Genomic DNA, 15,565 nt, shown 5'->3' on the forward strand with positions numbered 1-15,565 from the left:
TACCATCATCAATTCCAGAAAATGAAATGTAAAAAAAAAACACAAAACATTCCAAAAAAAAAAAATATTTTTACATTTCTGGTATTTTTTAATGGACTGATTTCTAGAATTCCAGAAATTTCTGGACAAAAGATTTACAGCCCTAAAAAGGCTTATCAAATTTTTTTGGTCTTTGGGGGAAAAAAAAGTATATTTTTAATACGAAAGGTCAAAATTTTCAAATGATTTTCAAAATTTTCTCCCAGTTACATATACTTTAAGCACATATCATTAGATTTATAAAGTTTACTTCTAGGACTGTTAAATGTCAAAAATATCAATTTTTAATAATTTGCCATAAAATTTGTACCCGCAAATTTCAAAAAATCTAAATTATTTGATACATTCCCCATATTCAGAATGCAATTTGGTGTGTCTGATGTGCTCGTATGTCCCACAAAAAATACTGTGCAAACGTTGCTATTAGATCCCTTAAGTTGTATTTAATTGTGATTTTAAACAATAAATATTCTACCTGACCTTACCTGCAAAAAGGAGGCATATTTGCACCTTGATTTGGAGGCATATTTGCACCTTGATTTGTATCCACTAATTCCAAAGTAAGCACACACCAATCATGCTAGTAGCTTGTATTGTGACAAAACCAAACCAAACCATGCAGTGTGTAGCAATACACACAAATATTGCACAATGTATGTGGTATCCCCATCTGTTATCATCTGTGACTAACACTAGACATATAGTTCAAGCCATGCCCCATACATACCAAGATAATGCTGTACAGACGTGCTGTATGTCACGCATCATTTGGTACTGTGTGATAACTGATACCACTGCTAGGACAATATAAAAATGCTGAGATGATCGTGCCACATCAGACCTTTGCATTGCATGTGTGAACAACATGTTACATGCAGCACCGATGAAACGTTTTCATTGGACATAGGTCACACTAAAGTCACTGACTTCCGAGTAACTGTTCATATAAAAATGCCAGTGTGAGATAAAAATGCCAGTGTGAGACAGTTCTTCCAGTAAACTTTCACTTCCAAGTAAACTTGCTGATATATGTTTCTCTAGAGAAGATAGCATTCCAGGTACAGTGCCTGATTTATGGCTATGGGCATATTCATCTGACAGTTCTGGCTATTTGACAATAACTTGACATGTTCCACGAAAAGGACAGATTGTTTATAAACAATGCCGTGTTATTGGCCCAGGTTATTGGAATCGGTCAAGGTATTCAAACACTGTAAAGCATGTAATGTTCATGTGCATGAAAATGTCACAAATTTTCGCGAGTGCAGTTGATTTGTGAAATTTTCACACACATTTTTTCTTCCTATAGGCCTTGAAGGAAATGTACAAGTTCGCGAAAATATCCTGTAGCAGAAATATTGGTTCTCCCCAAAACACGAAATTTAATGCCGTGGAATATATCCTGCTTTACAGTATGTTGTCCTCACATATCTTGTGGTTCATGGGATATGGGATATGTGTCAGGCAAAACATGAGGACATAAAAACCACAACTTGCTCCTGACATGTGTATGACTTTCACGCAGAACAAAGCGTGCAACATTGAAACTGCAAAACAGATTCCATTTTCCCATCTAGGATACAGATAGCTGTCTTAATAGCACTATTTGGGGTTAGTTTATCGGAATGTGGCTAGAGCAAGGCTTATATACATGTAGGACCAATTAGACCAACTAGTCATGGGACTTACTTAATATTTTTTCTTTACTCTATAATTTTTTCTACATTAAACAAATTTCAAATATTTTTATGCTTTCATGGAAATCACTAGAAATTGACCCTTTGCATAGATCCGCCATCTTACTCCCAAACCGTTCTTCCTGCTAACGCATGTGCAAAAATTGACTTTTTTGTTTTTTTCACAATTTTCTAGCAACTCATCAGAAGGCGTTTGCGAAGTATAGGTGATAATTAAATATACACACAACACACACTTGGGGGGAGTTGGAAACTCATTTTAAGATGGCCATGCAACGGGTCAATGTCTTTCACAAATATGTTTGGCAACACTTTCTTTCTTACCTTCTAGCTAGCTGTTGTCGACTCTGCTCCGAGTCCCTCTCCTCCCTCTGTCTCCTACTGGCCGGATTTGATGTGGGCTTAGACCATGTTGTAGTTCTGTTAGAATGATCGATGAAGAAGACGCGGCCATATTGGTCTATCCTAGCCTCCCAATCTGTAGTAGTAATTAATAATGGCATCATTAGATTAAATTAATTAGCCACAAAAAGGATCCCACTTGTTGTAACTTTAGGGAAGCAGATTGAATGTTTACACAACAATTATGGTATTTACAAAATGCAATTTCTGGCTTACACTAGCTACACACATCAGATTATTTGTTCACATGCCCTGTACTATTAAATTCTTGTTAAGCTTATCATACAAAATCAATAATTTGATCAAGATTTCAACCTTATCAATTAAATACACATTATAACAAATGATGTATGATTCATGATTGGCCTACAAATAAATAATGTCAAACTCGTTGAGTTGGATAATATCAATTAAAGTGAAAGTTACCATCAAATGGGATATTCCAACTCAAATCCATACACCCCCTGATGACCTTAATCTTCCACACAGGGAGTGTGAATTTCAAATGGGGTTACCTGAATGGGTGACTTCATTTGAAATTTTACCCCATGTTGGATGACTCCATTTGAAATCTTTACCCCCTGTGTGGGAAGTAAAGGTCATGTCTTCCATAGGGGGCATAAGGCCCGGCAAAAAACAAGATCTCGCTTTTTACGCCGTGATTCTCGCTATTAACCAATTATCTCGCTTTTAAAGAAAGTTCCCAAGCAGTATACTTACTATAAAAACGTTGCTTTATGCCATAAAAGTTTGTTGAATTCCACGAAATGAACTTTAACATAGGAAAAGAGTGCAGAATTCAACAGCATTGACCACATTGCTATGTGCAAAAGCCATGCTTTACTTAATAAAAAATGTCATTTCATTGCAAATTAGTTCAAGTTTAGGCCAAAAAAAAAAAAAAAGGTAAAGGTAAAAAGGCGGTAAAGGAAGGACATCCTCGCACTTCAGTTCTGGTGACATTGACCGAATATGAACAACAGAGGGCAGGCCACAGTATTTATATATTTTTATTTTCGGATTTTCAGTATTTTCGGGCGTTTTTAAAGCTTCTTGTGCCATTTTCCGGGGGAAATCTTGCTTTTCTCGCTTTTCAATACTTTGGATCTCGTTTTTTACTTCAAAAAATTGTGTTTTTTGCCGGGGCCTAGGGGTATGGATTCAACTGGAACAGCCCAATGACAAATATGGGTTGATAAAATGACAAATACATCTATTTGTAATTAACACAAGATGCAATAAACCTAATTATATCCATAGAATTATGTAAGCTTTGAGTCACTCTCAAACTGATGAAAACTTGTTTGTTTCAAGGAAAAAAATATTATAAGTTACATATTTGATGTTATACATGCTTAAAATTTGTTACACTGTATCCTGATCATACAAAAAGTATTATGGACTTATACCACAAAATACAGCCTCCTATACTTTACTATGTAAATGGCAGCTAATCAAATGCATTTTGCTCAGCTATGAAGCTACTGGTTGCTTCAGATGTACATTTTCTATAATTACCACAGAGAACCAGGGCTTGACCGCCATCTTGATACACACATGGGGCAAAATTTGGGGGTAGTCTTGTTTTGCTAGAAATGCATCCGAAACTAATCAGAACTTGTGCGCAGCACTAGACACGCTTCATGATGCAACGTATTGACTGCATCAAAGGAGGGATGCAATGCGTTATACATGTAGCATGATTATATCAAGCAGAATCGGCAAGGACCCGAATACCCCCAATGTTTTCCCCAAAAAATGACCACATGTTGGTATAGAGAGTCCTGGTTCTCTGGTTTTAATTCTGTGATAAATACCAATACCCAGGCAGTCATAAATGACCCATAAGCTAGACTATTTATGGTCCGTCTGTTGGTCTTATTCATGTTGCCACATGTTTTTGCAATATAAAGAGAGATTTTGTTGCGTATAAGCCCAAATCATCATTTCATCAAAAATTAGTTTTTGTCATTTTTAGACACATTAATATATGTAGTTTTCATAACATAAAAAAAAAATCTGGAAAAATTATGCAAATTGTATAAAAAGCGTGCTAATTACAACAAAAATCTTATTATTTTCTTTGTTTACGAACCAGTTGCATGACGTTTTTCATGCATTTCATTTTTTCACCAAAAATCGACATTTGAAAAAATGCAGCTCCTAAAGTATACCCCCTATAGACTTGAAAGTTGGCATTTATGTTCTTTAGACCATTATCTAGTGCAAGAACCTAATTTGAAATGTTTCTTGGATATTGATCAAATCAGATGACCAAATATGCCAAAATTTGTACACACAAGATGTCATTTTATCTCAAAATCATAGGTGCTACACCTCCTACTTCCTCTGATGTTACTGGAAATAGGCTCATGCACTAGATCTTTGCAAGAGCTTTATTTTGACACCTCAAGTGTCTCAATAGGACATTGTATAGTGGAGCTACTTTTTTTTTAAACGGCTAATATTCGGTAATTAAATATGCAAATTAGCTAATTAATATGCATAAAATTTGAATTGAACCTGTTTTTCTACATTTAATTCTATACCTGTTACAATGAATCATGTAAAGAGTTTCTATAAGCTTTCCACACAAAAAAGTGTCAATTACACCTGTCCCACCTTAACATAAGCAATGTAAGTCACCGACTATTTTCCTTGTCCTCATGGTTATTTACACCAAGTTTCAAATTAATCTTGGAGGACCTCTGGTTGTTTTTTATCTTATCTCCCACGCCTTCAAATTTATTTCCAGCAAATATTTGCCTAATCACAGAAATTTTCCAAAATTTCATGAAAATGTGTGTGATCAAAATGACCAACTTGTCATTGTAGATATATTGTAATTAAGCTTTCTGAAATTTTTGTTTAATTATTTTCAACAAAATGTTACTTTTTCGCTATCAGATATGTGCCCTTTAACTACTATTGACAAAACTAAAAGAAATCACTATTTCTTTCCATAATAGTTTTCCCTAAACATAGCATAATCCAGGCATTTACAAGCGTTTTAATTGGTTAATTGGTTATTAAAAACATCCGACATGAGCTCTGGGTAGTTTGAATCCAATAAGCTAGGCAATCCCTCACGTCAAATACAGTGACTTATCATCACAGTGCTTGCTCTTTCTTAACTGCCAAAATTCCAATCACTCGAGAATACTTTTCATTTTTAATTCTGCACAACAACAATTCCCCCTTTCAACAGTAACCATGTACTGCTGACAAAAAAAGGAAGCCATTTATTAGATAAGCAGATCATAAATCCAACTAAAATCAACCATCAGTTCCAATTTTATCACTCTACGTAAGGCATTTAGTAAATCAACCAGAATTACACATACAGTGTTGTTTTGCATCAATATAATCACTGCCATCTGTTACTGATACCTTTATAGGAAGATAAGACTAGCTCAGGAGAAATGACACACCAAGTAATCATACATGCTTGCTAGTTAAACGCTTCCTTTATGGGGGAAAGACAGTCACTCCTGATGCTCTCATTAGGATCATACTGACAATTTATGTGGATGTGTAATCATGATCGTAAACTGTGTGTATGGGGTGTGCTGGTCAAGAAGGAAGCACACAGGGATATAGCAGAGCAATCGAGGACACCCTGCAACGAAAAACATCCATGGTTTCCTCTACATGCCAGCGTGTTGCATAAGACAATGTCTTGTTTGCAGGGTTGTGAGTGACGACCGTGGATAAAAAAAGTCTGAAAATAGATATCAAAGTCTGAAAACATCTGAAATTTGTTAAACTCCTATACTTTTGTACAAAGCAAGTGCAGAAAAAGAGTTGAAAATAAAATAAAAAAAGTCCAAATTCAGATTTAAATCTGAACTCTCACACCCCTGTGTTTGCCATGTCTCAGTTTGTTAGTAAACATTCTTATGGGTCAACAGTTTGGAGCTTAGTTTCAGCTGTGCAAGGTCCTTGATTAGATAGGAAAAAGTTGTAGGTCCTTGTTTGCGTGTCTTTACAAATGAACTCCTATAATTGCCGCGCATCAGAGACTAGTTCCTTATTCTGTCTGCTATCTGGACAGCTTTTATCTTCTTTGTAATCTGCATTGCTTTGAACCACCTTTTCTATTCTATTCTACTTAATCCGGTAACCCAGTATACTACCTGCCACGTAGGGGGAGTGGAGGTACATGCTTCTTTATGTGCTGGGTACCCCACCATGGTCAGGTATTGCAGAAGCGTCCACTTTGCTATCCCTGGCAGATTTTTTTATCTGTACAATCCTGCAACCCAGTACAAGTGCACTTTGGTGTATGTTATACATACGCAAGAAGAAGACATTCAGTGGATAGAGTTCATACTCATTTCATCTCCAAAGAAAACTTGCAACTCATGGTTTTATATAGCTCACCCTCCAATCAAGCAACCCTCAAACTCGGAAGTTCTCTATTCTCTTAATACAGTAATCAGTTATTGGAAAGTAATAAACACACCTGTTACCATTCAAGAGGCCAATAATTACCTCCACATTGCAATCCATTTGGGAGCTATTACCTACAAAATATATTGTCACCCTAGGAAAAGATTACCATCAACGCAGTAATCGCTCCATATTTGTACATTTTATTTGCTAATTTCCCAGGAAATAGTTTGACACCCGTGCTATTTTTAACTTGTGATGTCATTTTGCTGAACGGATCAGTGAGGTATAACATGCTTTATAAACACATCACAAGAAATAAGTCCCCCTCAAATTTCGTCATAACATCATAAAGTAAAACTTTGTACCAATAACACTTACTTAGAAATAATTATATGATTGTTTACTAAGTGTTGTGTGAAAATAAAAGATGTCCATGACTTCATGGCTGAATGAGCCCAAATTGAAGACAAAAACTGCCCTTTCCAAAAGTCACAAAGTAGGCCTATGCTTGTTAACTGCAAGGCGTATTGGGACAAGGAATGGAACTGGCCATCTTACAAGTCACTGTGCTGAACTCTATGCAAGGGGATTTGCATGGCTGAATGATCAAGAATCGATACACATTAGAGTAAATGTTCACTTGGTGAGGATTTTAAACTGCACTCAACCACATGGGTTTTTCCATTAGTAACAAGCCATGAATCCACTTTTGTGACAAGCATAGGCCTACTTTGTGACTTTTGAAAAGGGCAGTTTTTGCCTTCAATTTAGGCTCATTCAGCCCTGAAGTCATGGAAATCTCTCATTTTCACACAACACTTAGTAAACAGTCATATAGTTATTTCAAAGTTAGTTTTATTGGTACAAATCGAAACCTTACAATGTTATGACGAAATGTTGAAAAGGGGACTTATTTCTTGTGCTGTGTTTATAATAGTTGGAAACAGACCCACTTATAAATGTAATGGTTTATCCCACTGTCACTGGGATAAATCATACTGTTTGATTCAGTCAATGTCTTGTTTGATTGCCAACATGATTAACAAAACTTGGCATTTTTTATGTTTTGTTTTCTCTATCTAGTGGTAATGGTTAATTCCACTGTCACTGGGATAAATCATTTACATTATATGGTTAATAAATGTGTATCACTTGTTGGGAGAGAAATTGTACAAAATAATGCAAGCATACTTAGATGTTTATGCGTCTAAGCCACGCAGGGGGAGTGCATTTCATACACAAGCAAAAAAAAAATTGTGATTCTTGCTGTCTTTATTACAAAATTATCACTAAAAATGTTGGAAATTGCAAGGCGTCCGAAAGCACTGCGCATACTACACAGAGTGTGTGCCTGTGCAATTATACAATATTTATGCACACCTCGTAGTATTTTACTCACATTTGCTCTGATTGGTTCTCACTATCTAGGAGTGTATGAAACTATTTTATTCAGTCAATGTCTAGTTTGATTGCCAACATGATTAACAAACAAAACTTTGCAACCTTTGTTGTCCTTATATTGGTTTTCTATTTCTAAGGATAATGTTTAATTCCACTGTCACTCAGACTGGGATAAATCATACCGCTTTTATTCAGTCAATGTCTAGTTTGATTGCCAACATGATTAACAAACAAAACTTTGCAACCTTTGTTGTCCTTATATTAGTTTTCTATTTCTAAGGATAATGTTTAATTCCACTGTCACTCAGACTGGGATAAATCATACCGTTTTATTCAGTCAATGTCTAGTTTGATTGCCAACATGATTAACAAACAAAACTTTGCAACCTTTGTTGTCCTTATATTGGTTTTCTATTTCTAAGGATAATGTTTAATTCCACTGTCACTCAGACTGGGATAAATCATACCGTTTTATTCAGTCAATGTCTAGTTTGATTGCCAACATGATTAACAAACAAAACTTTGCAACCTTTGTTGTCCTTATATTGGTTTTCTATTTCTAAGGATAATGTTTAATTCCACTGTCACTCAGACTGGGATAAATCATACCGTTTTATTCAGTCAATGTCTAGTTTGATTGCCAACATGATTAACAAACAAAACTTTGCAACCTTTGTTGTCCTTATATTAGTTTTCTATTTCTAAGGATAATGTTTAATTCCACTGTCACTCAGACTGGGATAAATCATACCGTTTTATTCAGTCAATGTCTAGTTTGATTGCCAACATGATTAACAAACAAAACTTTGCAACCTTTGTTGTCCTTATATTGGTTTTCTATTTCTAAGGATAATGTTTAATTCCACTGTCACTCAGACTGGGATAAATCATACTGTTTTATTCAGTCCATGTCTAGTTTGATTGCCAACATGATTAACAAACAAAACTTTGCAACCTTTGTTGTCCTTATATTGGTTTTCTATTTCTAAGGATAATGTTTAATTCCACTGTCACTCAGACTGGGATAAATCATACTGTTTTATTCAGTCCATGTTAAGGGATCTAAAATGAGCGTTTATTGTGTTTCGACAGTATTTTTGTGGGACATACGAGCACCTCAGACCTATCGAATTGCATTCTGAATACTGAAGCATGTCTTTCTGATATCAAATAATTTTCATTTTTGAAAATCACAATATAATACAAATTTTATGACAAATTATAAAAATTGATATTTTTCAAATTTTTGATATATAACAGTCCTCGAAGTAAATTATATAAATCTAATGATATATTCTTAAAGTGTATGTAGCAGGAGGAAATGCCGACGGTCAATTGAAAATTTTGACCTTTCATATTGAAGATATGGATTTTTTTCCCAAAAGACCTAATTTTTTTGGTGTTTTAGGAAAAAAATCCATATCTTCAATACGAAAGGTCAAAATTTTCAATTGATCGTCGGCTTTTCATCCCACCTACATACACATTAAGTATAAATCATCAGATTTATAAAGTTTACTTCAAGTACTGTTAAATATCAAAATATCAATTTTAATGATTTGCCATAAAATGTATTAAATTGCTAATTTCAAAAATCAAAATTATTTGATATCAGAATGACTTTCTTCGTATTCAGAATGCAATTCGATATGTCTGATGTGCTCTAATGTCCCAAAATAAATACTGTCCAAACGTTCATACCCCAGCCCTTAAGCCAGGAAACATTTCCCCCAATGACTGTTATTTTTGAATTATTATTAGTGTCATAAACAATTTTTGGCAACAAACTAAACACACTTATGTAATGGTTTATTCCACTGTCATTGAGATAAATCATACTGGTTCATTCGGTCAATGTTGTACCAGGAAACATTCCCCCAAATGACTCTTATCTATCTGTCAATAATCAATCATGTTAATCTCATGATTTTGAATGTACATGTGTGAACCTACACAACAAGTGTTGATGATGCAGCAAAACGTTTGTGACAGATTTTAAATACCAATCTATGCAGTACTGTAGAAGTGCAATTTTTAGTGGGTACGTAATTTTTCGCGATTTGCTGATTTGAATTACTTTGCTTGCCAAATTTACATTGAGTTTTCATATTTAGACCTATGCAGGGCAGAACATATTCCAGTGTTTTTATTTTCGCAGTATCTGTGTTGAGCTTCAAGTGCAATCATTTGTTTCCGCAAATATTTCCACTTCCACTTTCCAAGGGTGTCCATTGGATTTGATAACATTCCGTTCCTGTCCAATATGAATAACCTCCCCCCAGTAACTAATTGTGAAGTTGGACAACATGTGAATAAATATTCTGGACAAATTCTTGTCCACAAGTTTGATTCACATTTTGTCCATTTTATGATTTGATGATTCAAAACATTTAGAAATGTAACCCTAACATCACCATACATTACAAATTACTACAGCTTGGGTGCCTCCCCTGTAGTGAATCATTAAAATTGGCACATAAGAACCGCAACATTTGATGATAATACAAGCATACTTGAACAAGTCTTTATGTTGCCAAAGACATCAATCAAGATCAGTTCACTCCCGAAAGGTTGAAATCAAAATACTTTTTAGCGAACAAATGTCACTGTCATGATCACGATGGTTATGCATACATGTACTGATATCCACCATACACGTGAATGCAAAGCACATGTCTGGGACACACGGTACACCTGCAGAGGTAGCCTGCATTTCACAGTTACATAAATTTACCCACTTGTCATTGAAAAAAAAAGAAGTTTCACTTGTCCCTTGGGATTCAAATGCAGGAAAAATATTACGCCAGTTTCCAAATTTAGCTGTCAGAATTTTCTAAACTTAGCACGCAGAGCAAAAATCTAAATGGGCCTTCAATTAATTTAATCAATAAGAATGTCTAGTGTAAAATCAAATTACTTTCCCTCCTGTAGTTTTATTTTGGCAAACTGTACAACTTTAAGTAAGTCAAGAACTGAACAAAATCAATAAAATAATTAAATGTCCAAAGCTAACGTTATATACATCACCTCCGTCTAATGATATGCTGCTGGGACCATCAAAAAGAAGCGCTTTTAAATCCCTCACATGCATTTGAACATCCAAATTGTAATATCGACTGCTCAGTGCCAGAAGCGGGTAAATACAATAGCTGCCCTGTGAACGTTTGGCAATTTACACACAGTATATTGTACTCATCTACACATGGCATCTACACATAGCAGTCATTGCACTTACCCACTTCTGGCACTGAGCAATCGATATGTTTTACCTTGCCTATGACACCAGCAGGGAAGTTCACCAACAGGGTAAGGTTGATTTTCATCATATACACCTGTTTCAGCTGAACACCTGTCTTAGTCATGATGTCATTTATGGACTAAAAATAATACTCGGAAATATCATATCCTTATTTAGCTAGAATTGGATTGTTTTCCAGGATGTTCCAAGATTAAAAGGTACATAATGTATCAATTTTTAACACACTCAGATTATCCATAGGACCATGTTCCTGGTGATATTATATAGAACCCAATGCCAAAATGAGGCCAAAAAAAAAATTGTTTGTTTGTCCACATCCGACCGACCGTGTACCCTGGTCCCGACCGTGACTTTTTTTTTATTTATTTTTTTTTATTTGCGTTGAATGTGTTAGTAAAACAGTGGTTAGTATAAATTTAAAGAAAGAAAATGTAAAGAAAATGAACAGTATAACATGCAGAACCATCTCAAGAGTTAAACCAGTAAAGTGCTGTGTGTTTTTACTTATTTACCAGTCTTCAAATTGTCAGTTTCAAGTGCAATATCTGTAAAAAAAAAAAAAAAAATCCGACCTACCGACCCAACTGTTTCATAAGCCTCTATGGACAAACAAACCTTTTTTTTTTGGCCTGATACAACATAGTCATGGGATGAGCTCCAATTTTTGATACAGGTTGAAGCACATAAAATTCCTGGGGACAATGTAGGGACAAATATGAAATGACAACTATGCTCACACAGTGGTCGGTTCAACAGAATCAAATCATTGATCAGGCTTAATTTCTAAAAATTTTAAAATGTTACAGAGCCCATGAAGTTAAACCAAATCTTTCCCAATCTACCCATGGGATTATCATTCTCAAAGCACCCAGTAAATTACATGACTGTGTTACAAGTTTAAATGCTTGTTCAACCAATATGTCCAACTTTCATGATTCTATACTGTGAATATATAACTATTAATGTTTATATATATTGTGCGCAAACCCTAGTTATTTTCCCATTTTGCAATAATGAATTACTATTATTGGGTGCGCAAATCCTTTTTACATGCATAAGCGCACACAGCAGTCCAACATTGTATTCAATATATTTCTTTTCCAACACAGCAAAAACATATTTCTGGATGTTTTGTATACCGGTATATTTTGTTAAGCACTCACACATAAACTCAATACCATTTCCGTTTGACAGCATCACAAAAAAAACCAATCTACTAAATGGCACACACAAAATGAGAGAATTGACTTTTAAGCCGATAAAACTCAATTCATGTTCAAAAATATAAAAGTTTTATCCCTTGGAGATGTTCAAATAATCTTGGTCAAAGACAAGGTGGAAATATGGTACTATCATCCTATATGCTTGCAGATTAACTATCTCCTTCACATACCAAAACTTGGCCCTAAATATCTCGTCCAAATACACCACACAATGCCACCTGCCCAAGAGGTAACTGATGTTTAAATGTAGAAATGATTGTTAAAAAGTGATAAACTTATGAAGGAATCCAAAATTTAGCCATGCAAACTTTAAGCAAACTAAAACTGTGAATAATCAAACAACTGTGAGATCTGGAGAAATTGTCGGTTCAAATCCGGCTGAATGCACATGCCCCCCTCCCCCGAAATGTACGTAACATGACCATTCTACGGTACCCCTTATCACACAGAGTACATTGTAATATCTTACTCAAATACATGATCTATTGAATTATTTTACACTTCTTGTTATATTTGAAGACTTTTTAGGCACCTGAAACAAATTTGTTCGATCTTTGGATTGACCATAGATGCCGCTTCGATGCTTATTATTAATGAACTATCAACAAATTAATTCCAAATTTATATTGTTCAATATCACTACAGTCGCAAATTACTATTTTATCACAATTAACCATAGTAAATTAATTGATTTCATAATTAATAAGGATCGACTAAGCATCGATGCTCGATCGAAAGATCAAACTATTATGTTTCTATTGCCTTGCAGAAATAAAAATATGTGTTTCAATTTCCATCATTAATACACACAAGATGAGGGGTTCCCAATATTTTCTGTTCACATCACTTGCATCTCCATCAGAGGATGTTTAAAGGCATTCCCATAACCCAATGGGGTTTCTGACCTTGGTATGACTGGCTTTTGGAAACATGTAGCCAGGAGACCATACTTTGCATTGGGATTGTGTGCAAATATCTGGTGTATTCATCCTTTTATTTAACATTTAAAACATTGAGACTTATGAATAAAATTAATGCAGTGGGACAATATGAATCTTTCCTGTAAGAAATTCAAATATAAGTTATAAGTCTCAACTATTAGCTCGTTGGCTGCAGTTTTAAAATTTAATACCATTTTGTGTGTGTGGCAATGGGGACTTTGCCTTTAAAATTAGGTTATATTGATCAAATTTCCCAATCATAGTGCATTGTAGGAATGCCTTTAAGCCTCCTCTGCATCTCCATGTCAGAGATTTGTTTTGCTCTCTATTATCAATGCACCTCTGCATGTCCCCAAGATTTGAGCTTGCCTTGCGGCACAATGATTTGAGCCTGTGAAGCCAAGATTGTAGCTTGCAATGCTAACATCTGTCCTTGACAAAATTTGAGCTTGCAGGTCCAAAATTTGAGCTTGCAACGTCATGATCACTCTGAGCGTGAGAACACCAAGATTTGAGCTTGCCAAGTCAAGATTTTAGCTTGCTTGTTACAGATTGGGAACCCCGAAAACTATAGTGTCGTTTGTGTCATCTCAATTTGGTAGTGATGTATGCATCTAGTACTAGCCTCATCCTGCAGAACACATAAACTCGCGAACAAGGGCGGTTTGTTGGCATGCATGCGTTGCAATCTCGCAAAGTACAGACATCACTACAAACTTGATTTGAAAACACTACAAACTTGATTTGAAAACAAAGTGTACAGTCCAACTCTTTTATCCAGCCATGATGGGACCAAGCACTGTCCGGATAAGTGAAAAATCCGGATAAGTGAATTACATGTAATTTTGTATTGACTGTCCCAAGTACTGAAATTGGGACAACAAAAGATTGTATCAACATGGGGTAATAACACTAAAAGATAACTTTAGAGTGCTTTATGCAACATAGATATATCATTCTAAGCATTCAGAGCATGGAAATAGTAATGTGTTAAAATCATCAAAAACATGTTTTCCTGTGAAGATTTCTCAGCCGGATAACAGAGAGATCAATATAAAAGAGGTCCGGATAAGAGAGGTTGGATTGTATATTTGAATGACTCACTTCCAGGTAGTGGTTCTTCATCATCTGGTAGCTCATATCTCTGATATGTCACCCTTTGTGGGGTCAAGACTGGAGTTGTAGGCGTCAAGTCTGTGTCGGAAGTCTCGGATGTCACACCAGCTATGTTGACTATCATACAAAAATCAAACCAAATATCATGCTTACAAGACATACATGCGTAATTCACAGTTTGGAAGTTTACTTTGCAAATTTAAGTAGAGAAATATTGCGTTTAAATCATTCTCATTATTCAACAAAAAGTAAAATATGTTGGTGTTCAATAATCTTTTGACAATTCAAAATCAACAAGAATAGCTTGTCAATTATGATTTCATATCTTAAACCTCAAATAACCATCAATTTCTCTACATGAAAAGTCACAAAGTAACCTCCAAACTGAACAAAAATTTAGTTATCACCAACCTCCGAAATAAAATGTGGACATATCCATCCCTTGAAGCTGTTATCTCTCAAAGAGAACCCAACTGTCACCAATTTGATTTTTGACAATCCCCAAGCTGTCAATCGCAACAAGCAGGCAGGCGTGAAACTTGCAACAAGCACACCGCTTTGCTTTCACTCACACGTTACAAAATCCCAATTGCGTCTTGCTCAACTGACGATGATGCAAATCTAGATTCATTGCTTGTAACTCCCAACAACAACACACACTTAAAACAAAATTGTCCAGGAAATACCTCCGATTAGGCAGAGTGATGAAGGCATCTGACAAATGATTAAGAGAAAGTTTCCTTCCTCTTGTAGTTTCCGATTTTGGCCGAGCTGTCAGTGGGATGACCATATTGATCAGTGTTTATTTACATGTGGTGAATCAGTCATGCAGGCAGTCTATCTGGCTGACATATGTGCGTGTAATCTGTGCCAACATTAGCGGTGACTTGGTTACTGTTTAGGATATTAGAACAACTTGGGGCAGTCAAATTTTAATTTTTCATAGATTGTTTCCTATGACAAAATAACCGAGGATATAAGCAGTTCTCCTTGACTTACAAGCATGATTGCAATGCCTTGAGAAAGGATCTCATGTTCTAAATTAATATCTAATCTGTTAACACCTCAAATGGCCTATTCTGGTTGAAATCT

The 15,565-nt window shown here is 35.3% G+C and overlaps 1 protein-coding gene across 1 annotated transcript in view; it reads right to left on the bottom strand.

Moving 5' to 3' along the window:
- LOC140151000 (E3 ubiquitin-protein ligase HECW2-like) overlaps nt 1-15,565 on the bottom strand; it is a 132,168-nt gene that overhangs the window by 19,691 nt on the left and 96,912 nt on the right. The window contains 2 exon segments of the mRNA XM_072173187.1: nt 2,061-2,214; nt 14,462-14,590. Of these exon segments, the coding sequence (XP_072029288.1) occupies nt 2,061-2,214; nt 14,462-14,590 (283 nt within the window).

Source organism: Amphiura filiformis, chromosome 4 (genome assembly GCF_039555335.1).
Source record: "Amphiura filiformis chromosome 4, Afil_fr2py, whole genome shotgun sequence".
Taxonomy (NCBI): Eukaryota; Metazoa; Echinodermata; class Ophiuroidea; order Amphilepidida; family Amphiuridae; genus Amphiura; species Amphiura filiformis.